Source organism: Ipomoea nil, unplaced genomic scaffold (genome assembly GCF_001879475.1).
Source record: "Ipomoea nil cultivar Tokyo-kokei standard unplaced genomic scaffold, Asagao_1.1 scaffold1932, whole genome shotgun sequence".
Classification (NCBI taxonomy): Eukaryota; Viridiplantae; Streptophyta; class Magnoliopsida; order Solanales; family Convolvulaceae; genus Ipomoea; species Ipomoea nil.
Genome location: NW_017618360.1, coordinates 244,359 through 269,902, shown reverse-complemented (window position 1 = coordinate 269,902; position 25,544 = coordinate 244,359). Strand labels below are relative to the sequence as shown.

The window sequence follows — 25,544 nt, the reverse complement described above, 5'->3', positions numbered from 1 at the left end:
TTAATTGTTTTCGAACCAAACTTTTTCGATTCGATTAATAATTAAAGGAATTTTAAAATTTTAGTTAACGGTTAATTCGGTTCGAAGTTCGGTTAATCGAATTAATTGAATAATTAACTGAAGTTTTTAATATATATATATATATATATATATAAATACTAATTTGAAGTTAGGGATGTTTGGAATTTATAATTAATGTTTTCGTATATTTTGTTATGAATTTATTATGATATGTATTTTATTTTAATTGAATTTATTATTTTAGGGGTTATTTTTAGGGTGTGTTTGGTTCGCACATAGGAATAGGAATCGGAATCGGAATGGGTATCAAATACTTGGTAATGGTAATGGGTTTTGGTAAAAGTATTTAACATGTTTAGTAGTAGGGTGGAATGGGAATAGTTACTTATAGTAGTGCTTGGGAATGAATAAGGGAATGAAACCCATATTGTATTTGGGTATGGGTTTTTCAATTGATGGGGTATTCGAAACCCATAGTAGTGTTCTAAAAACCTATCAATCAAACAACAACAATCACTTTCATACCCATTCCTATGGACAAAACCCACCAACCAAACACACCCTTAGGGGGGTGTATTCAATCATGACTTTTGTAGAGTTTTAAAGACTTTTAAAATGATAGATTTTAATAAACTTTGATTGACTTTCATAGAGTCGTTTAAAACTTTTTAAAACTTTATAAGACTCTATAAAAGTCTATATAAAAAAACATTCATAAACTTTTATCAACTTTTTATTTTAAAAAGTCTACAAAAGTCATTGAAATTCTAAATTGAATACATCCTTACAAACTTTCAATGATTTTGATTCTTATCATTTACAATTTTCTTACAAAACATTTAAAATATATCATAAAATTCTTCTTATTATATAGTTCTTCACCCACATCAACATTCTCAATATTATTACTTTTATCCATAGTATGCTGAGACTTATATGTTAACTACTTATATATATTATTAATAAACATCAACAAAAAAAAAAAAACTATTTCATTAGAAATTCATAACAATATTGGACAATAAAATTTATAATAAAAGACTTGATCAAATAAAATATTTAAAAATATAATTACAAGTTGCATAAAATAAAAAAAATAAAAATCTAATATTAATAATATATATATATATATATATATATATATATATATATATATATATATATATATATATATATATATATATATATATAAAATTATTCTTGATATATTGCTAGCTTGGCATCACGCAAAGAACTATTATTTGCAATAGTAATTTGAGACTGCAAACAACAACAAGGTGCTACTGTTTGCAACTCCAAATTGTTGTTGCGAATAGTAATTCGCAATACGTAGTAACCTGTTATTAAAAAAAAAAAGAAAAATATATATTACTAATATAAACATAAAATAATAATAATCAAAATATATAAGTATTTATATGAATATTATGAAACATATACTAAAATTTGACGATGAAAAATTTTCTTTGTTCATGTATTTAAGGAGAATTAGAGAAAGTTAGGGATAAAAAATTCATAGAAAATAAAAATAAAAATCAATATAAACAAGCAATAATGAAGTAAAAATAATATTATTTCAAATTTTTAGATGAAGATTCTAAAGTTTATGAGAGAGAGAAAAATTGGTAGAGTTTAAAAATATAGGATAATGAAGAAAAAAATAATTTATTGAATTTAGATAGGTTTATATAGTTTAAATAGGGAGAAAAAATAAAGTTTAAATAGAGAGAGAAAACATTCAAAGTTGTTAGAAAGAAAATTTGAAATCTTGGGGTTGATGGTTGGATTTCAACTATTTATATTTGAGAATGAAAAGTCTACAAAAGTCTTAAAATTAAAAAGTCTACTAAAGTTCATAACTTTTTGAATACCACATGACTTTTAAAAACTCTTTAAAAGTCTTAATCGAATACCACCCGACTTTTAAAGACTCTTTAAAAATCTTGATTGAATACCGTCTGACTTTTAAAGACTCTCTAAAAGTTTGAATTGAATACCTCCAAACTTTTAAAGTTCATAAAAGTCTTTAAAACTCTATGAAAGTCATGATTGAATACACCCCCCTTAGAATTTTAAATTTTAGCTTTAAAAAGTTTGGTTAATCGGTTAACCGACCGATTAATCGAAAAAAATTTCGGTTCGATGAATTCGGTAGAGCAAACTTCGATTCGGTTAACGGTTAAAGGAAAAAAAAATCAGTTCGGTTAAAACGATTCGGTTAACCGATTGAACACCCCTATTTACAACACTCTTCGTCGCATACAATCATAATACATCTATCACAGCCGGAGGTTTAGATAAAATTTCACTTGATTTTTAAGGTAATTTCAACTTTAAACTATACCATTAAATAATGTTAAGAAGAAAACATTTCCACTTCATTTGTAACAATTATATACATTAAAAATAATTAAGCAATTGGGGATATTAGCATTAGCATAAAATAAAATACATTAAAAAAATATACCTTAGTTACTAAACATTGCAACCTTCTTTAACAAATGGATATTGCAAATTTAAACCACTCTTACTCAATGATTCATTGAAGGGGAGGTTGGTAGGGACCTCAAACAGCGTGAACACCAATTATGTTTAATAGTTTTATTAAATTTACTCAACATAAACTAAGTTGTAAATTTACGATTTATGATGCTAAGCTTAACAAAAATATATTTTAACAAAATTAAGGTTTAATCTAAGGGATATGTACAAAAATTATTGTATTAAGCCCAAAGTCCGATCGAACGTAAATTATGCCCTGGAAACGTGTTTACCATGAATGGTGAATACGGGTCCAAACGGTGTCGTTTTTACAAGATAAAAAAAAATTAATTAATGTGGTGTTAACGGCGCACGTTTGTTCAGATTATAAATTTTCTGTTATGAGATTATGAATGTACTGTAAATTCATAATCTCATAACAGAAAATTCATAATCGCATAAAAGAAAAACATTTATTAAATTATGAATTTTCTGTAAATTCATAATCTCATAACAAAAAATTTATAATCTCATAACATAAAATTCATAATCTCATAAAAGAAAATTCATAATTTCATAACTGCACATTCATAATTTATGAATGTTGAAGAAGCTTGCGCGAAGAGGAAGTGAAACCGCGAAATGTGAAAATGAAGAAGAAAAGTCGCGCGGTTAATTAAAAAAAAAAAAAAAAAAAAAAAAAAAAAGAGATAACGGTGCACCGTTACCGTTGGGGCCGTGTTCACCATGAATGGTGAACACGGTTCCATGGCATAACGATTTCCGATCGAAACTATGTTATGAGGGTTTATAACTACCAATCGGGATTATGCTAGGAGGCTTGCAACTACCCACCAAGGTTATGCGAGGGTGGCCAATGGGGTTACAACTACAAACACGTAAGCATGTTTGCTTCTGTGACTTCCGAGTGAGGCTACTTAATTGATAAAGAACCAATGAAGGATGTCTTGGAGGAACTACTATTTATAGGTGAAAGCAATGATTGAGCCTACCAAAAATCTTAGAAAAATGTGACCCTATGTACTCACCATTTTGTTAAATAGGCCACACGAGGGCCAACGCCCAACCACGTGTCATGGCTTAGAGGGGTGTGTTAAAATATTACTAATATAATAGTTTCTACAAGTTAACACAATTTAATTATTTATATATAAAATTATCATACAATATAAAAATACCAACAAAAAAAAAAAAGTAATAATTAAGTTTTTTTTTTTTTTTTAATTTACCTTATGGAACATGCATGGGTCCGTATAATGTTCATACGCAATATTTAAAGGATGGATAAAACCTAGGGTTGCTAATGACTTCATTAGGGAATGATTCACCATTAGGTAATTGATATCGTAAATACACTCGGAGTATATATATACTGATTTAGCTCATAGGATAGGTTATAGGTATGAATTGCTTATTTGATTAAGTGGTGGAGCTCGGAAATTAGTGATAGTGGATTGGAGAATCCCTAGCTGATTACGATTAGGTAGAAGTGCCCTCAAAAGTCAATCGTTATACCCTGCACCACGGGGCACATAGCATTGTGCCCCACACCTCCCAAAACGATGTCGTTTTGTTAAGTTGTGTGGGGAGTCGACGCGACAGAGTATATGTGTATTATGTTATATAATTATGTACATTATGTTATACAATTATGTACATTCTGATATAAAATTATGTACATTATTTTACACAATTATTTACATTTTTTTTAATATAATTATGTACAACCGAACACGCGATTTTTTTAACAGTTAAAGGTTTATGTGTATTCTGTTATACAATTATGTACATTTTCAAAACATGCAATTTTTTAACAAGTTAACAGCGAACACGGAAAAACAAAATTTTCAAAAAAAAAAATGTAAAACAACGTCGTTTTGCATCATGACGCACAATGCAATGTGCGCCCTGGTGCGCGATATAACTTGTGTGGACCACACAATAATGATTGGGACAGAAAGACTTGGGCTTATTAGCTTTGCATATGCATTTCTACTTTTATCCTTTATATAATAAAGCTATATGGTTTGGAAAATAATTAATGTTATAATTAATGCCACAACATCCTTTATTAAAAAAAAAAAAAAACACAACATTTAAAAAATAAAATAGCTATATATTATATAATCATATAAAAAATATACTTTTGAAAAATAAAATAGCTATATATTATATAATCATATAAAAAATGTGTTCAATTAGAGTTTAAATTTACACATACAAAATTTGAAATTTGCTTTTCAAATGTAATTATCTTAGTTATTATTTGTATTGTGAAAATTATAATATAGATGAAATACAATTAAGAATAAATCAATGTAATTATGTAAATTATCTCTATAAGTTTATTTGAATATGCACATAATTAGAGATTATATTAACCATACAAAATTATAATTATAATTATAATTTTAATTGTAATTTGTATTCTATAAAAATAATAAATACTTGACCAATGGAAGCTCAAAAATATTATTATATTAAATAATTTAAAATATTTTAGTTTTTCTATTTTTTATTTATATTTATAATAGCATAATTTTTTTCCGTGCATCGCGCGGGTGAATTACTAGTTAGTTATAATAATACTATGAAGCCTCTTTTATGGGCAATGTATATCGTGCAACAGGGCGCACATTGCATTGTGCGCCCTGGTGCAAGACGACGTTGTTTTATACTCTCTTTTTTTTTTTTTTTGGAAATTTTTGTATTGGCTGCTAACTTCTAAAAAAATCTCATGTTTCGAAAATGTACATAATTGTATAACAAAGTACACATACTCTTTATTTATAATATAATACACATAATCTAACATAATACATAATACACATAAATTCTTAACATAATACACATAAACTTTTAACATAATACATATAAACTTTTAACTCTTAAAAAAATTCATTGTTTCGGAGGTACATAATTGTATAAAAGAATGTACATTATTGTATAAAAAAATGTACATTATTGTATAACATAATGTTCATAATTATATAATAGAATACACATACACTCTGTTGTGTCAATTTCACATACAACTTAACAAAACGACATTGTTTTGAGAGAGAAAAATCAGAAAATGCACATTGCTATGTGCGTCGTGGTGCATGAAATAACGATTGTCTTTTATGTGCTTGAGTTCATTCTTTTATTTATTTATTTATTTTATTAGTTTAATTTGGGCCTTGAGATCTTAGTTTGTTTTTTTTTTTTTTTTTTTTTTTTCACTTTTGGGTCTTTATAAAAACATCTATTTTGATAGATTAATAAAGTTCTTTTTGTTTAAAAAAAAAATGGTTGCGAAACCAAATTATGATTTCTGAAACCAAAACTGGTTTATGAAATCATAATATGGTTTCGGAATCAATTTTGATTAACATTTTTGCTATTCCAAAATTAGTTTGAAGTGATGAAAGAGAAGAAGGAGAAGAGAGGTGGGAAAAATAAAGAATCATGTATTCTTATTAAAAATTTAGAAAGATATTATGTTGGAAAAAATAGCTTAAAATGACATGTTAAGTGGCTATTTTGTGGTACAATTATCAGTGGGGTCCACTTCGGATTTGGGTCGGGTTAAAGTGGATTCGGATTCTTCGTAGTGAGACGAAGAGATCGATATATTGTACGCTCAAAATGGATAATGGGTGAATGAGATATTGATTCTCAAAGTAGACCCATTTGAGTTGGAAAATGAAGGGAAAAAGTGAGCTTTTTGTCCCACATTGCTTTGGAATGAAGATTTCCCCCCCCCCCCCCCCCCCCTTATATACAAGAGCTCTTTTGAAGCTTGTAGAATTGTATAGCATAGAGGCTCTCTCGCGCGGGGGGAGGGGGGGGGGTGCAAATCAAATTCCAACTTTCAGAGATTGAAAAAGGCTTGATTCAAGCCCGAGCTCGCGTGCGCCGGCACCTGGGGGCCACGAATGTCGTCCGGAACCCGAAAGTTCTGACTGAATTCAATTCCCAGGTAGTGGTGGCTAGCTGTTGGAAGGCAGCTTTAATGTCATTTTTAATTGCTGTTGGAGAGGGTAGAGGCAGTAGAGTTTTATACACAACTTTACACGGCACGAAAGTATACTTTTCCAGCTTCAAAAATCTCTAGCATCTACGGGAGGTGGCAAATAAAGTTTTAAGGAAAGAGTGCACAACCCAACACCAAACACTAGCCAATTTTCTTCAAATTTTCTTCCCTTCTTTCCAGGAAATAATAGTCAATTTTTTTTTTTGATTATTATTTGTTTTCCTACCAACGGTTCCAACATATTATTCATCAAATTGAATACATAAACATAGAAAATATTTATAAAAAAAAAAACAAATTGAATATTTTTTATTGATTTTATATATTTTTTTATTTCATTTTTTAATACATAAACATAGAAAATATTTTAAAAATAACTTCTAAGAGTCATATTTTGAGTTACCTAACATATTATAAACATGAAAATTCAAATGTCACCTCATCTCTTGTATGCTCGCGCAACAAGAGGGACCACCACTTAATGAGATACATTACACATAATATGTAAAAATAAAAAAATAAAAAAAATTAACTGTAATATTGTATTAGGTTTTCATATCAAATCAGTGCAAGTAAAAATAAGTATAGAATATAAAATATTATTACATTATTTATGTTGATTAATGGTTTAAATATATATTTTTTAGTTTTAAATTACAAGTCTTTGTCGAACAATATTGTTCAAGTAAAAATAGTATACTTTTATTAGAAGACTAATTCTTTCGCTCAAGTCTTACACATCAAGTCATCAAATATGTATTACATTTATATTTTGTTTTTAAGAAGAAAATAACTCGAGTTAATAATAAGTTTAATTTTATTTGAAACGCAGTTTTCAGTTGTAGTACTCCGTATCAAATATGTATTAGAATAACAATATATTATTGAATAAAGTTTTTAGTTTAATTTCAAAATTATCTACTCATAATCCCCATTCTATTTGGAAGACTTGTACAATTGCCTATATCCTAATCCCAATTATATTCTATTAGGAAACTTGAACTTGTATAGTTGTCTATATCTTAATCGCAATTCTATTAAGAAACTAAACTTGTATAATTGCCTATATCCTAATCTCTATTGGGAAACTAAACTTGTGTAATTGCCTATATCCTAATCTATATTAGGTAACTAAACTTGTATAATTGCCTATATCCTAATCCCAATTATATCCTATTAGGAAACTTAAATTTGTATAGTTGCCTATATCCTAATCGCAATTCTATTAGGAAACTAAACTTGTATAATTGCCTATATCCTAATCTCTATTAGGAAACTAAACTTGTATAGTTGCCTATAAAAGGCACAATATCATAAAGGGCTGGTTCTCAATTCCCATCAATCTTAGCTTTGGAGCTCTCGGTGAAAACATCTCTGATCTCAACTAGTTATGGCGGATTTGTGGTCTAACGTGGGACCCGCATTAGCCACATTCATGTTTTTCCGCAGTGTATACGAGAGCTATTTCCCTCAAGACTTGATCAGCAGGTATATTAACAAAGTGTTAAGCTACTTCTACCCATATGTCACCATTACTTTTCCAGAATTCAAAACAGAAGGCTTCTATGAGCGCAGCAAAGTGTTCGGGTACATCGAACGGTACCTTAGCTCCAGCGCCTCCACACAAGCAACTTCTCTGTTAGCCAATGGAGTCCGAGGTAGCACCGAATACGTTGTTCTTAGTATGGGACATTACGAGAAAGTGATCGACATATACAAAGGAATCAGGCTGGAGTGGAGCTCGTACAAGCACTCACCGAGCAAACAGACGATCAATTGGGGCGGAAAGGAAGTGGACAAGAGGCTTTTCGACCTTAAATTTCACAAGAAACATCTCGAGGTTGTTACCAAGCATTACTTGAAACATGTGGTGGAAGAGGGGAAGAGGATTTATAAGAAGGAAAAGAAGCGCCGGCTGTATACAAACAACAAGAGCGATGATTGGGACGACGACAAGTGGAGCTACGTCACCTGGAAGCATCCTTCCACTTTTGAAACAATGGCGTTGGCGCCAAAGATGAAGCAGGAAATCATTGATGATTTGATCGCGTTTAGAAACGCTAAGGATTATTATATGAAGATAGGGAAGGCTTGGAAGCATGGTTATCTTCTTTATGGCCCGCCTGGAACTGGAAAATCGAGCACAATTGCTGCCATGGCGAATCTCATGGAATACGATGTGTATGATATTGAGCTTACCACGGTGAAGGATAACAGTGACCTGAGGAAGCTACTGATAGATACTACCAGCAAGTCTATCATAGTGATTGAAGACATTGATTGCTCTCTTGATCTCACTGGTAAGAGGAGTGCGGAAGAAGAGGAGAGCAGCAGTGATGACGAGGATGATATTCCAATCCCGAACAAGGCGAAGAAGAAGGAGAAGAAGAGCGAAGAGGTGACATTATCAGGGCTCTTGAACTTCGTCGATGGTCTCTGGTCTGCAATTGGGGAAGAAAGGATCATGATTTTCACAACAAACCACGTGGAAAAGCTCGACCTAGCTTTGATTCGGAGAGGGAGGATGGATATGCACATCGAGCTATCATATTGCTGCTTTGAAGCTTTCAAGGTGCTAGCCAGAAACTATCTACAGCTTGAATCTCACCTTCTGTTCTCCAAGATTGAGTGTTTGCTTGCAGAAACCAAAATCACCCCGGCCCACGTGGGAGAGAATTTGATGCCCAAGTCTGCCAAAGATAATGCTGAAGTTTGCTTGCAGAGATTGATCGAAACCCTAGAAACTGCAAAGGAAGAAGCCAGGTTGAAGACTATGGAACAACACAAACCCAGGGCTGCCGAGAGAAACGAGAAAACAATGATCAAAAAGATCAGAAGACAACTAAACAGGCTATTCAAGAAGTAGAAAATGGGGATTACATGAGATCTACCACTTTTTGCATCTCACGTATGTCTGCTTTCTTCACTGAAACACAAGTAGAGCTAGTAGTAATTTACTTGTTTCATAATGTTTTTTTTTTTTTTTTTTTGAAGAATGTTTCATAATGTTTTAGAACAATTTAGTATCATAATCATAGTTTTCTTTCGGTAAGAAACACGCAGTCTCAGGCTATACATTTTCCATGGCAAATTTTTATTCCAGTCAAGCTATCATAAATGGTATGTAAAAAAGTTGGAAGTGGAAAAGACCAGGGAAAATACTCTTTTACTATAAGCTAAGAATACTGGTTACATCAAAACAAAATCCAATCCTAACCAGGCACAAAGAGCACAACATCTAAAACCAAACGCTTACTACAGCAGTAGCAGCCAGCATATTCGTCCTATCAAGGGTTCAACCTGCCAAATATAAACAAGGTACATCAGTTTTAAAGGTAATTTGCTTTCACAGAACAAAGTCGTTAAGTGTAATCCAGCAGACGTGTTTATGGAATGTAGTCATGTACAACACCAGAAAGTAAGGAATAAGATTCAAATTGGCCACCGAACGTAACTTGAAAATGCAATTAGGTCACTGAACGGAAAAAAAAAAATGCAATTAAGCCACTGAACACTCTAAAAAAGTGCAATTAGGCCACTGAACCTCCAAATGTATGCAATTTCAACGGATAGCAGGTTACCGTCAATTTTAGCAGGTTACCTGCTTACGTGGCAATTGAGTTGGCATTTTTAATAATTTTTAATAAATTTTAATAATAATTTTTTTCATTAAAAATTATTTAAAAATTATTTTCTTTACTATTTTAATAAAATAATTTTTTTTATTTAATTTTTTTCATTTTAAAAAAATTATTATTAAAATTTATTAAAAAATATTAAAAATGCCAACTCAGCTGCCACATAAGCAGGTAACCTGCTAAAATTGATGGTAACCTGCTATCAGGTGAAATTGCATACATTTGAAGTGTTCAGTGGCCTAATTGCACTTTTTTTTCGTTCTGTGGCCTAATTGCATTTTCGGGTTACGTTCAGTGGCCAATTTGAACCTTATTCCCAGAAAGTAATTACAAATATGATTGAGATGATAAGACGATAGAGTTCCTTGTGCAAAATAGGATATAGTTGGAATAAGGGTCAAATAGGCCATCGAACTGCACACAATAATGCAATTAGGTCACTGAACCTAAAAAAAAAAACAACAATTAGATCCCTAAACTAACAATTTTCTTGCAATTGATTTAATTTGTAAGTTTTCTAGGTTGCTAGCAGGTCACCTTTAATTTAAAATATTTTTTTAAATTTAAAATATTTTTTAAAATATTTATTATTTAAAATAATTATTTAAATTTAAAAAAAAAAAAAAAAAAAAAAAAAAAAAAAAAAAGATCGTCTCCGGCAGTGGAGACGAAGAGACGAAGACGTCTCCGGCCATGGAGACGAATCCATGGCCGGAGACGATCTGTTTTTTTTTTTTTTTAAGTTTTAAATAATCAATATTTAAAAAATATTTTAAATTGAAGGTGACCTATTAGCAACTTAGGAAACTTACAAATTAGACTAATTGCAAGAAAATGATTAGTTTAGGGATCTAATTGTTGTTTTTTTAGGTTCAGTGGCCTAATTGAATTATTATGTGCAGTTAGATGACCTATTTGACCCTTATTCCGATATAGTTTAAATTTGTCACAGAAAAGAAGATATCAATGCATGGCTAAGAAGCATCTTAAAGGCAGTCACGACTTTGGTTGGTACGTTTTCTAAAACAGAAAAGGTGAGAAACTGGACTAGAGGAGACGATAGTTGTCACTGTATTCGTCGTCATAAAACTTTTGAGTTAATTATGAACACTACCAAATAAATCAGGGGTTGAGTAAAACCAATTACTCTACCTTATCTACCCAAGTTGTTATTCAGTAAGAAGATGAAACCCCCAACATAGAACCCAAAAAAGCAGAAATAGATAGCACAAGAGGGTGTATTTCTTAAATAGATTTATAGTTCTTATTAAAATCAGGTAAGAAAGTTTTAGAAAAGGGCCCAAAGGGCAATAGACGCTTGAGAGACAATATGGACCCCAGACCATTCACGGCAAATATTGCTTAGACTAATAGAAGGCGAATTAGCTTTTAAAGAAAAGTAAATCTGTAAATGTAAACTTACACAGAAAATGCTCCGTTTATAGCTTAACAAGTCAGTTGATCACTTATCATGTAAGCAACAATAACAACCAGGTGTAGAACATACATGCAGACAAGTTTATTCAGCATGAAGTAGAAATGTACACAAAAGAAAAACATTTAGATGGAGAAATACCTTGGTGAAGCTGGGGCATTGGAGGCATTGGAGAAGCCAGCAAATACATTTGAGTAGGACCTAGTTAGGTATGCAAAGTTGGAAATTGGAGGTAGAGGGTCAACTCGTTCACCTTTCTTCAAAAGCTCTTGCAGGTTGAGCCTCTGCAAGGTCAATACAGCTCTAGACTCCTTCCACACAAAAGCTAACAATGTATCTTGGATCACATAGAGTGAACCGGGTTTTGAACCAGGATACCTGAAACCATACCCATTGGCAATACCTTCCCCTACAAAAGCATCTTTTACATCAACGGGGTTGGAATCTTCATCACTATCCCAAGGGAATTCATCAGGTGATGGCTCATCAACATTCACCATAAACATGGCAGAGCCATTTGGATGTAGAACATAATGGGTACCTTCTAATATCTTGGTGGCAATAAGTTTTTTCCCCTGTGACTTTTCATAAGAAAGCAAAAGAAGAAATAGAGCCTTTCCTGGCTTGTCCTCAGAGGGCTTTCCAGGAGGCCAACCAAAAGTACCTCCCCATAAACCAGCGTATTCCTGACCAGCTGCAACAGCCTGCACAGGTAATTTGTAGAGAGCAAATTTACTGTCATGCATATTTGGCCATGCCCTATAAGAAGATAACTTCATAGTGGAAGCATGTAAAGTCAGAGCAATGCTATCACCGGGTCTAAGAAACTCATGAAGTTGTGCATGCTTGTTGCCGCTACTAGTGTAATTCTTCTTAAGAAAACTATGGCCGCGATTCATAGAATTTGACTTCCCAAGTATCTGTTTTAGACTTTCTCTAACATATCCAGCAAAGGTCTTCCTCTTGGTGCACTGAGTCTGAATTTCAACTCCAGCTCGAAAAGTATGGCATCCACTTCCTTGATCAAGATTCTGCCTGATCTCACTCAAACCAAAATGAGAAGAAACCGGAGGGAACTCTTGGCCAGTCTTCCAATCAGTGAGAGACCCATCAATCTTATGCATTTGCATAAGCAGCACTCTTCTTTCGTACAAAACTGCTATATCCTGCCTCAATTGAGCTTCATCACTTGTCATACGAGGAAAGAGCAGCAGGTTAGCTGCATCTGGAACTTTTAGACGAACCTGGCTAGTGACTGTGTCAAGTAACTTTCTCCTATCACCAAATGCCAACCGGTTAAAAGGCACAGAAGGTGCAATCTGCCCATTCATTCTTTGTGACTTTGAAATGCTAGTATCTGACCTACATAGCTTTCGTGATGACTCCTTATCTAAAAGATGGGCATGGCTCTTACTATGAAACAACTTGCCTCCATTTCCCTGCTGCCGAGGCTCAACCTCTAACAGAAGAACATTGCAAGTCCTGTCAACAGCCTTTAGAGAACCAGGATAAACATAGTCATTTCCTCTCTCCCGCCCATGAAGAAAGAACGTAGATGAACCCTCAAAATCACAAACAGTTTCAAAAACAGGTGCCCACAGAATTGGACCATCTTCAAGGCCTAAAGGACCAAGCTCTTGGGGAATAATCCTGCAACCAATGACTGAAAGAAAGCCAGGCATAACATAAACCACATTTCCAAGTTCAGGATTTTGATGAACCCAAATGCCAAGCAATGGCTTTACGTCCACAAGGAAACGGCATAGAGCCTTGAAAGAACAAATCCCCTTTCTCCATTCAATTAGCTCCCAATAGGAAATCAACCCTAGTGCCTCACATTGAGCTAGCCATATCTTTTCGGAGGCAACTAGCTCGTGCAAGCTCTTGCAGCAAAGGGCTAGATTGCACACATCCCTTGGAGAGAGAGATCTAGTCACTACTGCAAACAAATCATCAGGCAGTGCCAGAATGAAGCTTGACCCACAACCATCAGGCATCATACCTGAACTCATTATATACTCCGTATCTCACCAAAAATTCAAGACTTAGCTACCAATACTATCAACAGATATGCAAAAATCACGAAAATCCCATAGTTCAGGAAAAATGGCTAAGCAAAAGCAAAATCAACCAGCTCAGTAAGTATGAATACCGAGATGGGTCACCGTGCACACCTCTTAAAAAACCTATCTTGAGATTCAATCAGCGGAGGCAAATTGAACAAATTCTCACCTGGAAATGGAATGGACTTTCTTGAAATCCTTCAAAAATCGCATCTTTACCATCTGAGGGGCTCCAAACCACGAATCTACGGCAACAAATAAATGGTAAGCAGAAAGGTGAGCTCTATGTACTGATTCTGCAGTTGAAGAGTAGAATTAGAATATGGAGATTGATGTGAAGCTAGGTTTGGGTGGAATCACAGCTCACAAGAAGTCATCAGTCCTCAACAACCGAACGAAAATAATCAACGGAATCGAGCTGGGCTCGCAAATGATTGTACGTAGAGACTCCAGCGTGCGTTCCCCCAAGGGTGGGGTTGAATCCTCGAAAGGGACAAGTTGGGCTTTGGAATTTTCACTGTGATGATGGCATTGGCCCCCACTGAGCCTGCCAATATTGAAATTGGAATCGAGCTTATGGGAAGCCATTACGGAACCATAGCTCTCTTATCATCCCAACTCAAAAAAATATATATAAAAAATAAAAAATAAAATCAAAAGTAGATGCGAAATTCGAAGTCGCTCATGCGGTCCATGTGATTGATTAGCGTAGATGGATGGTGTCTCCACGACTCCACCGTCTATCTTTGACTATGTCTTCCCTTTTTTCCATTTTCAGCAGACATTATTGTTCCTCTTTTTTTGTTTTTTTTTTTTCCTCTGCTGGGGCCCATACTTGTGCAGTTTGATTATCTCGCGGAGGAATATATGGCAAATTATTCTGTGGACCATGGTTATAAACTATTTATATTAAAAGTATATTATTTGTGTACTCAATATACATTGAGGTAATAAATATGTCGTTTATTACGAATACGTAGAAGTGTAGGGTGGATCGGGTTTCAACGGTTATTTAGTTTACTTGTTAGTTTAAGAGGTTATGCTCGGATAACGGCGTGAAGTAGAGGTTCTCAAGCTAAGGTAAGTTATAAGGAAATTGTCCAAAAGTCATTCTTGCATGTAATGATACAGTATTTATAGGAGTGAGGAAGGGACAATTACTGATCTCTCGGCATGCGTGGTATGTGAATTCCATGCACAGGTCCATGTTGGGGCCCAAAGTGATTCGCCCAAATGTCTTTAGATTCTTGAGTTCATTGGGTACACTACTATCATGTTCCACTAAGGGAATTAGGTCGGTAGCTCGGTTCTGAGCTAATTAAGTCAGGGCAGGGCGACTGACTCTCAAGTATGACCGTTTTAACGATGCGGTCAGTCTGAATTTAAGTCGGGAAAAGTGATCATACTACGTCGGCGATGACCGGGTCGGGATCTACTCAAGTAATTGATCCGATACGGACCATGTGTATGTTACGGTCGGGTAGGGGACAATTCCTATTATACATTATACAAATTAATGTACTTTCAGTGTTCAAGTAATGTATTTTTCCTAAATATAATATATATTTTTAATATATTAAAAGTACATTATTTATATACTGAATGTATATTATTTGATTGGGAATATATCCATATATAATTAATGAACTGAAGATTGTTGGGCTGGAAGTACCATAATGAAATAAGCACTACGATTAGTCGCAAATTATGCCGTGGAAACGTGTTCACCATGCTTGGTGAACACGCTTCCAAACGACGTCGTTTTTGGCGTCTTTTTAAAAAAAAAAAAAAAAAAAAAAAAAAAAAAACTGTTCTATTAACGGCGTTAGGAAGGCAATTCTGATCCGACAACTCTTTGCGTTTGATTCTTTCCTATTCGCAATTCTCTGGAGGCAGTTGTAATCCGACATTCGCGATTTTTTCCTATTCGCGATGGAGGAGACGACGGTTCGAGGAGAAGATTCCACCGATATGATTTCTGTGATTCCAGGTTGCGTTCGATTTTATGCGTTTGATTTCGTTTGATTTATGAGATCATGGATTGTTGAAGATTTAGTTATTTTTATTGGTATTTGTTCAGTATCTATGCAGTTTGAATGTTCATAATGTTGTAATTGTGTATTAGTACCATGTCTCTGTTATGAATTTTACAATATGAGATTATGTATTTTCTGTTACGCAATTATGAATTTTGATACTCTGTTCATGCATGTGATATGAATATTCATAATGTAATAGTACTATGTTCATAACATATTAACTGGTATGTTACACTGTTTGCATATACTCAGTGAATGAAGACTTTGTTGGTGATTCAATAAGCAATGATCAAGCAGAGTTAAACATTGACATTGATGGCTCGTCTTCAAGTCCAGGTTCTTTTTATTAGTTTTGTGTATCATGAATGTTGTTTCTAGTAGGTGTAGGTACTGATTCATGGTGATTATATGCAAATTGAATGTTGTGATTGGTATTAATACTCTGTTCACGTTATGAATTTACATTTTTGAGGTTATGAATTTTCCGTTATGTTATTATGAATTTTCTATATGAGATTATGAATTTTTTATATGAGATTATGAATTTTATGTTATGAGTTTATGTGTATCTGTTATTGATGGAAAATATGTTCTTCTTATGTTGAGCATGGCTGGATTTATTCGGCATTCCCCGTACCCCCTCTACGTAAATGAAGAATATATTTCTATCAAATCTATAATGAACTGCACATTCATATTTTAGTAGTTGGTATAGGTGTGGTTATATTTTTGTTGCAATTGCAGTTGATGAAGACTTGGTTGGTGTTGTAGTAAGCAATGTTGACGAAGCTTTTGAGTTATATAATGGATATGCATACAGAGTTGGTTTTAGTGTGAGGAAAGGCGAACAACGTTATAAGGCATCTACTAAGTCAATTCAGATGAAGAGGTTCTTCTGTGCTAAGGCTGGGTATAAGCAGAAACCAAACAGTGGTGTTAAGCTTTATTCAAAGATTGATATGAGGACTGGCTGTGGTGCATTTGTTCAGTTTGATGTGGGGGTGATGGGATGTGGACAGTTACAAAACATTTGAAAGAGCACAATCATGAGTTATGTTCATTTGGCAAGAGTCATCTGCTCCGGTCGCATAGAAGAGTGGGAAACAATCAGCTTGAATATTTAAAAGACATGAAGAATAGTGGTGTTGCATTGGCGGATGGTATGAGGTTTTTGAAACATCAGTCAGGGGGTTCTCCATTGGTTGGCTTTACCAACCGCGATGCTTACAATTCGATGGCTTCTGTGAGTTTGAAGTGTTTGGATGGAACTGATTCCAATTCTTTGATTGAAATATTCAGGAGGAGGCAATCTAATGAGGCTGATTTCTTTTTTGATTTCGAAGTTGATTTGGATGGAAGATTGTGTAGTTTTTTTTGGAGGGATGGTCAAATGAGAAGGGATTATGAGGTGTTTGGTGATCTGTTAGTGCATGATACAACATATCGCACTAACAAATATGATATGATTTGTGGTCCTTTTTGTAGGGATGAACCATCATTGCATGAATGTAATGTTTGGATGTGGTTTTTTGATGAATGAGAGGATAGAGTCATTTGCGTGGTTGTTTAGAGCGTTTTTAAGATCCATGGATGGCAAGTGTCCACAGACTATCATGACGGATCAATGTTCAGCTATGGCTGCTGGCATTTCCATGGTGTTTCCTACATCACGCCACCGTCTTTGCATATGGCATATTGGTGAGAATTCGAAGAAGCATATCAAGGCATTAAGGAATCATAAGGATTTTCTGGATATGTTCAATTGTGTGTTGAAATACACCGAGACTGAAGCGGAGTTTGAAGTTTACTGGACAAGGTATGTTATTATGAATTTACATTATATAATTCTGAATTTTCTGTTATGTCATTATGTTTTTTCTGTTATGTCATTATGTATTTTCTGTTATATGATTTATGAATTTTCTAATATGAGATTATGAATTCACAGTTATACAATTCTGGATTTTATGTTATGTCATTATGTATTTTCTGTTATATGATTATGAACTGTGTAATATGAGATTATGAATGCAAGTATACAATTATGTATTTTCTGTTATGTCATTATGTATTTTCTGTTATATGATTATGAGCTTTCTAATATGAGATTATGAATTTTCAGAATATGATTAGTAAACATGTGTTTTAACTTTTTCAGGATGGTTACAAAATATAATTGTCATAAGAATACATGGCTAGAGAAGCTTTATGACTGTAGGGAGAAGTGGTGTCCAGCGTTCAACAAGGATTATTTCTCCGGGGGTATTTTATCTTCGCAAAGGAGTGAAAGCACAAATCATTCAATTTCTAGGAGGTTGTCCAAGACTGCTGGTTTATGTGATTTTTATTCATCCTTTGTGAGTGTTATTTCTGAATGGAGAAGTAAGGAAAATGGTGAGGATTTCCGGTGTTCTCAAGGAGTACCCGCCATGATGATGGATCATGTGAAACTCCTTTCACATGCTAGAGAGGTTTATACAATTGAGATATATTTTTTGTTCGAGGAACAATTTATGAAAGGTAGCTCTTGTTATCAAGAAATGGTGTTGAACGATGGTTGTAAGTGCAAGTATCACGTGTGGCGACCAGACATAGATATCATAAGGCATGAAGTAACTTTTAAGCCAATCAATTTGGATATATGCTGTAGTTGAAAGCTGTTTTCAGAATTGGGAATACTTTGCTGCCACTGCTTACGTATACTTCACGTGCACTGTGTTTCCAGTATTCCCGATAAATACATTCTAAAAAGATGGACTAAAAAGGTTGTTGAGGGTAGAAATGTGGACATTGCATCCGTGTTTTATAATGGTGGTGTCCCTTCTTCAATTTGGGCTGTTGAGATTAGTAGGAAATTTCAAAGGCTTATTGTTTGTAGCCAAGATAACAGTGTTGCTAGACAATTCTGTGATGAACCTGTTGAGAATGCAAGGAAAAACATTGAAGCTGAGATTGGGGATGTGAATATTGAGGAGGGTGCTGTGTCTTCGTCAAGTGGTATTGTCCAAGACCCTTCAAGCCGGAGGAGTAAAAGTGTGAGAAATAAAAGGAGTAGTAGTGTTATTGAGAAGAAGTACAATGCAGCAAGGGGGGGGGGGGGGGGGGGGGGAAGAGTGCTGCAAACAAGCTTGCTTCAATTACAAAGGGCTCTGTCCAATCATTGGTCTTGGAAAATATTTCAGAGATTGCTCGTGATGGATATCTTGTACATCCAAGCACTGGGGGTTCACAGTTTGTTCATTTTAATAAGAATGTAGACCACGATGTAGCTATAGATTGAGATTGTGTTAATAGAACTTCATATGTTTAGCAGTGTTGTGATGAATACTATGCAAAATACTATGTGTCAGTTTATGAATTTTCATTCATGTGATTATGCATTTTCCTTTGTGTCATTATGGATTTTCCTTTATGTCATTATGAACTTACAGTATGTACTTACGAATCTTATGATATTAGACTGTGAATTATGTGTCAGATTATGAATTTTCCTTTACCAGTTTATGAACTTTCTTTTATGTGATTATGAATTTTCTTCTATGTGATTATGAATTTACAGTATGTACTTATGAATTTTATGCTATTTAGAGTTTACGAGAATTATGTCTCAGATTATGAATCTTCCTTTATGTGATTATGAATTTTCCTTTATGTGATTATGAATTTTCCTTTATGTGATTATGAATTTTCCTATATGTGATTATGAATTTACAGTATGTGCTTATGAATTTTATGCTATTTAGATTTTATGAGAATTATGTGTCAGATTATGAATGTTCCTTTATTTGATTATGAATGTTACTTTATGTGATTATGAATTTTCCTTGTTGTCATTATGAATGTTATTTTAATGTTATGTAATAATGAATTTTCAGTTATAGCTAACACGTATACATTCATAATCTCATAATAGAAAGTTCATAATTGCATAATAGAAAATTCATAATATGGTAGTTGAAAATTCATAAATCTACATGATCCATATGTAATCTGAATTAAGAGTAATAGATTGTATATATATTCACAGGTGCAAAATATCGGTGCACATTACAAAATGAGAGATTCTCAATCTAGGGTACCAACAGTCAAGATTTCAAAATGAAGTATTGAGAAAATTAATACTTCATGTTCACAACATATTCAAACACCAAAAAGCGGTATAGTTTCATTTCTTCTTTGAGAGATCCTTTGTTGCCTTCATAACTCGCAATCTTTCAGTGTTCCTACCCCATGTGATAATGTTTGACGTGTATTTAGCTCTAAGTTCCCAAGGAAGTCAGCCTAAAAAAAAAAAAAAAAAAAAAAAAGATGTTAAAAAACAAAAACAAAAAAAAAAAAAAAAAACAAAAACAAAAAAACAAAAAAGCAAATCTAAGTTGAAATTAATATATCTTATACTCTTACATTTACACGGGTGCCTATCTTGAATCCACTGTCCCAATCTTGAACATTCCCCTTGTACGACTCCATGTGTCGCATGACATATATGCCACAGTCAATCACATTGTCAAGCTCCTTCCAAGGAATGGCCAAGTGTGATACAGGAAGATTTTGTATCTTACGGAGTAGGGGTGATTTTTCTGCAGTCAAGTACTCTCTCAAAGCAGTCATCTGGACAAAAATGAAACTAGTGTGATAATGATTCATAGGAAATGTATAACAAATGTTTGGAAGGTCAAGTTTAAGGTTAAGTTACCAGTAGACTAGGGCAATCTTCATACTTGTCAGCTTCAGTAACATCCTTAGGCAGCATCTTGTTGTCTATGATTTCAACACTTTTTGAGATGGTGTTGATGCAGACAATGAAGTAGTGTTCGTGTCGAAGCACGGGGAAAAATATCTAACATCAAAAGAAAAAGTAGTTAGAATAGAGAAGAAATATGTCATTAATGAATAAATGTTGAACGTGGGTAATTATAAATTACCAAATCAGCATCATTGACGTCAAGATTTCCAAATTTGGAAATTTCATACTGTAACCGCTCATTGAAATTCTCCTTCCGCTTTTGAAGCGGAAGATTCTTCATCCACTGTTCAGTTGGGTCAAGTTGAAGCTAAGGGGAAAAAAATACGTATCAATGATAAGTTGTGCAATATGTAATGGCGGTCATACATAGTTCATAATATCATAACATAAAATCCATAATATTACAAAGAAAATACATAACTACAGAACAGAAAATTCATAATATCAAAATTGTAATTTCATAAGTCACAATAGAAAATTCATAATGCCATATGGGAAAATTCATAATCTCACACAGAAAATACATAATCTCACATCAGAAAGTTCATAATATCAAAAATGTAACTTCATAAACTCACAATAGAAAATTCATAATCTCATATGAGAAAATTCATAATCACACACAGAAAATACATATTTACATGACATAAAATACAGAATGGTTTAACAGAAAATTCATAAGTGAGCAGAGTAAAAATTGTTGGTATTAACTTACATGTACCAACGTGCTAAAATAGATGCACTTTGGCTTCCCCAATGCCCGTTTTGTGTTGAGGAGTGTAAGCCTCAACGCCCATACATCGATGAATGTGCTAAAAATTTCACCGCTGCGTAGGGTGTGGAAATCTCCTCTTGTCATTAAGAAATCATCAAAGCTAAACAGAGTTTCACTACATCAACAAAAAAGTTTGATAAATACATAAATGAATTAATACATGGTTATAAATGTGAAATATTCATGAAAATAAAAAGTTTTTAAAATGGTTAGATTCAAACATACTCTATTGGATGATTTGTAGAAGCATCCATGAAGGCGTAGTTTGATACGGCCCTCTCGGTGACACTAGCATTATGGTCAGACGGTACATTCTTTGTCCAGAAAGGTGACCTCAAATTTAGCGGGATGTTTTTGTATTTCCGGATTGGTCTCTTTCGTATGGTAACATCCTCGACATCAGATTCACTGTCCAGAAATGCACTGTAAACACATGAAGCTAGTTAATATCATCATAATTGCACAATCTCAGTTCAGAAAATTCATAACTGCAGTACAGAAAATTCATAAATACAGAACAGAAAATACATAATTGCATATCAGAAAGTTCATAATATCAAAACTGTAATTTCATACTCATAATAGAAAACTCATAATCTCATATGTGAAACTTCATAATCTTTCAGAAGAAAAGTCATAATATAATATAAGAAAGTTCATAACACAATTTCATATTCTAATTAGTTTACCTATCAATATCATCGAGGGTAGCAGGAAGTGTAGCAGTAGGCGTAGAAGTATCAGCAGCACCAGGGACATCTCTAGCGAATGGAACCTTAATCAATGGAATTATTTCCCGTCTTTCAGAACTTGATGCAGCAGGGGTAGCAACATGGGTTTCAGAAGATGAAGCAGCAGGGGTAGCAGCAGTGCTAGGAACATGTGTACCAGCAGGGAAAGCAGCAGGGGAAGAAACAGGCATAGCACCATGCGTAGCAGCAGGGGTTGCAGCAGGGGTAGCAGTAGGAGTAACAGCGAGTGTAGCAGCATCAGCAGCACCAGGAGTGTCTTTCACAATGTTCTGAACAAGGGCATCCAATTGATCTTCATCCAATGCGCCCTGCTCCTGTGGTTCGTCAACCAATGGCGCCGGGGTATAAGAAATCCCTAAATCAAACGAGGGAGGGTCAAACTCCATTTGCCGATTGGTCTTTTGGAAGGCTTCAACCAAGGCATCAACAGCCTTTGTGAAAGACTCCTGGCCAAAGAAGATGTCGTCAAGTTGAGAGGAGGTTGGAGTTGGTGCTCTTTCTATCGTGCTTGCTACGCCAATCATGGTAGAAATCCCAGAAAATGCAGCCTTCATAACATCCACAGGGGCGTTTTGTTTTCCAACTTCAGCCATAGCCTCACCGAATTCCAAGACATCAGCAGCAAGGCGTTGTAGAACTTGCGTGACCCTGTCAACACTGGATGGCGGCACAGAGATGGTTGGGACTGGTTGGGCTGAAGTAGAAGCAATACAGTCAGCAGTAGGCTTTGCAATACGAGGGATAACTTTCCCTTTCCCATATCCGCCCGACCTTTTCTCAGCAGAAACCCTTTGTCGTGCAAGTTTATTTGTCCATTCAGTAATGCTTGGATATGTTCTTTGAACCCTCATTCCTTTGAACTGGACCCAATCAAAGTAGAATAGCTACAATGTTCAAGAAAAAGGTAAAATAAAAAAGTTATAATCATAATTCCATAACTATAAATTCATAATATCCTAACACAAAATTCATAATTACATTACAGAAAATTCATAATACCGTAATAGAAAATTCATAATCCATATGAACACTATATTCAACTATCATATTATGGATTTTATGTTATGCAATTATGAACTTTCTATTATGAGATTCATTATTGCATAACATTAAAAGAACATTCATAATGACAACATGGAAAATTCATAATTACATAAAGGAACATTCATAATCAAATAAAGGAAAATTCATAATCTGACACATATAATTCTCATAAAATCTAAATAGCATAAAATTCATAAGTACATACTGTAAATTCATAATCACATAGAGGAAAATTCATAAGCACATAAAGGAAAATTCATAATCTGATACATATAATTCTCATAAAATCCAAACAGCATAAAATTCATAAGTACATACTTTAGATTCATAATCACATAGAGGAAGATGCATAATGACATAAAGGAAAATTCATAATCATATAGAGGAAAATTCTTAGAGGAAAATTCATAATCACATAGAGGAAAATTCATAATCTGACACATATAATTCACAATCTGAATATCATAAGATTCATAAGTGGAACTAGAACTTACCAATATGAATGTCATTGGTCCAGTAAAGAAGCTACTACTTTTCTTCTTGTACTGCTCGATGGATTTGATCAGAGAGTTGTAGGTGTAGCTACACCAGTTGTACTCCTTTATCTCATCAACATTAATCAAGGAGTTGAGGATTCTGTTGTTGCAGTAGCGTGTCTGAAATCCCCGCATCATGCACGAAACAGTTAAGACCATGAAGTCTCTCTTAAATTCATCTCCATAATCTCCCCTTTGAACTATGACATCTCCCATCTTGGTAGTGATTGGGGAACCAAGATTAATATTCCACCTTTGCCTCCAGCTTTGCAAGAGAGCCCTGTACTCCGGTGTCCCTTGTTCATCATATTTTGGGGCCTCAACAACCTTCTTTTCTCCTCTTGGAATGCCAAGAGTGTACTCAATGTCCTATTCTTCAACAGTGAGCTTGTCGTTCTCCAGTTTGAAATGTGTTTGGAAAAACTCAAAGTTGTTTAGCAAATACTGGACTAATTGTGACTCATTTGCACACAATTGAAGGTCCAACAGGGCTCCGAAACCAATATCACGGACAAATTGTTTTTGTTCTGGCGTTAGCTGTTGTACAAGCCTGAACATGGTCTTTGGTCCCATCCGTGTGCTGAAATAGGAAGTAGAACTCCCTTCTGCACGATCACCTCCATCTGCTTCAGTATTATGCACAATGGCTGTTTTGCCCCTATGTCTATCATTTATCTGTTTTGATCTCTTTTCTCTAATCACTTCTTGCTCGAGCAGGTCATCAGACTGCTGCTGGGATGGTTGAGCAGCTTGTGAGTCAAGTACAGCTCTTGTTGTTCGTTTTCTCTTGTTTTTTGTCGTAGTTTTGACTGCAGTGTTTTGTTCAGCTGTTGTCTGTGAGGGTTGTGATGGTTGTGCGGCTTGAGAGCTCAAGAGTGCCTTTGTCTGTGAGCGTGTTCTCTTTCGTTGAGCAGTGTCCATTGCTTTTATTAAAAATGTTAGAAAGCAAGTAAGTCATATACAACATATAATGTAGATTGATGGAAAATATATTCCTAATTTCAGTAGAGGGGGGATGGGAGTGCCGAATAAATCCAGCCATGCTCTACCGAAAAGAATACATTGTCCATCAATAACAGTCACACATAATTCATAATATAGTAACATAAAATTCATAATATCACAAAGAAAATTCATAACCTCAGAACAGAAAATTCATAACTTAGAACAGAAAGTTCATAACTGTAATACAGAAAATTCATAAATACAGAACAGAAAATTCACAACTGACATTGTAGAATTCATAATCTCATATAAGAAAATTCATAATCTCATATTGTCTATCAATAACAGTCACATATAATTCATAATATAGTAACATAAAATTCATAATATCACAAGGGAAATTCATAACCTCAGAACATAAAATTCATAACCCCAGAACAGAAAATTCATAATTACAGAACATAAAATTCACAACTCACAATACAGAATTCATAATCTCGTATGAGAAAATTCATAATCTCTCACAGAAAATACATAAGCACATGTCAGAAAGTTCATAACATCAATAACAGTCACATATAAGATATACATTCATAAGCTCATAACATTACATTCAAAACCCCATTTTAAAATTTCAAAATATGTACACAGAATACAAAAATCCTAAATCATAAACACATCATGTATAAAATACCTGTAAGTCAAGTGAAGCAACGTTGAGAATGAGCGATGGAGAGGCTGTCTCCTTTGATAGCTACGGGAGAACGCGAAGTTTTGTTCGAGAGATGCGAGAACGAGAAATGCGAGAACGAGAAATGCGAGAGCAGAGAGGAATGGCTGTGGAGCAGAGAGTTTGAGAGTGATCGAAGGAAATGGCTGTGGAAGACGAAGTGCGAGAAGAGAGCTCGAGAGTGGAGTTCAAAGAGCAGAGTGATGGAGGTTGCGTGGAGAGGAAGTGAAATGGTGTAGTGGGAACTGGAAACGCTATTGGCGCGTTTAATTTTTTAAAAAAAAAATAATGTGAGTGGT

The 25,544-nt window shown here is 34.1% G+C and overlaps 2 protein-coding genes and 1 long non-coding RNA gene across 3 annotated transcripts; 1 reads left to right on the top strand and 2 right to left on the bottom strand.

Moving 5' to 3' along the window:
* Positions 1-5,929: 5,929 nt before the first annotated feature.
* On the top strand, positions 5,930-9,411 carry LOC109193855 (AAA-ATPase ASD, mitochondrial-like). Its single transcript, XM_019344687.1, has 2 exons — positions 5,930-5,954; positions 7,930-9,411. The coding sequence occupies exons 1-2, from the start codon at positions 5,930-5,932 to the stop codon at positions 9,405-9,407; spliced, it is 1,503 nt and encodes a 500-aa protein (XP_019200232.1). The 3' UTR covers positions 9,408-9,411.
* A 153-nt stretch (positions 9,412-9,564) lies between these two features.
* Positions 9,565-14,390, bottom strand: LOC109194037 (F-box protein At5g39450). Its single transcript, XM_019344888.1, has 2 exons — positions 11,756-14,390; positions 9,565-9,841 (listed from the first exon to the last, which is right to left on the bottom strand). The coding sequence occupies exons 1-2, from the start codon at positions 13,624-13,626 to the stop codon at positions 9,829-9,831; spliced, it is 1,884 nt and encodes a 627-aa protein (XP_019200433.1). The 5' UTR covers positions 13,627-14,390; the 3' UTR covers positions 9,565-9,828.
* Positions 14,391-20,418: 6,028 nt separating this feature from the next.
* Positions 20,419-21,259, bottom strand: LOC109194127. The gene is made up of 3 exons (XR_002056377.1): positions 21,179-21,259; positions 20,642-20,770; positions 20,419-20,491 (listed from the first exon to the last, which is right to left on the bottom strand). It is a non-coding gene; the product is annotated as an uncharacterized LOC109194127 (long non-coding RNA).
* Between the last annotated feature and the right edge of the window lie 4,285 nt (positions 21,260-25,544).

What these genes read in the sequence shown, in the direction of transcription:
- LOC109193855 (XM_019344687.1), top strand. Translation starts at nt 5,930, where the DNA reads ATGAAAGAGAAGAAGGAGAAGAGAG. An exon ending in AGAGAAGAAGGAGAAGAGAG is followed by an intron (nt 5,955 to 7,929) that starts GTGGGAAAAATA and finishes GATCTCAACTAG; the next exon opens with TTATGGCGGATTTGTGGTCT.
- LOC109194037 (XM_019344888.1), bottom strand. Translation starts at nt 13,626, where the DNA reads ATGAGTTCAGGTATGATGCCTGATGGTTGTGGGTCAAGCTTCATTCTG.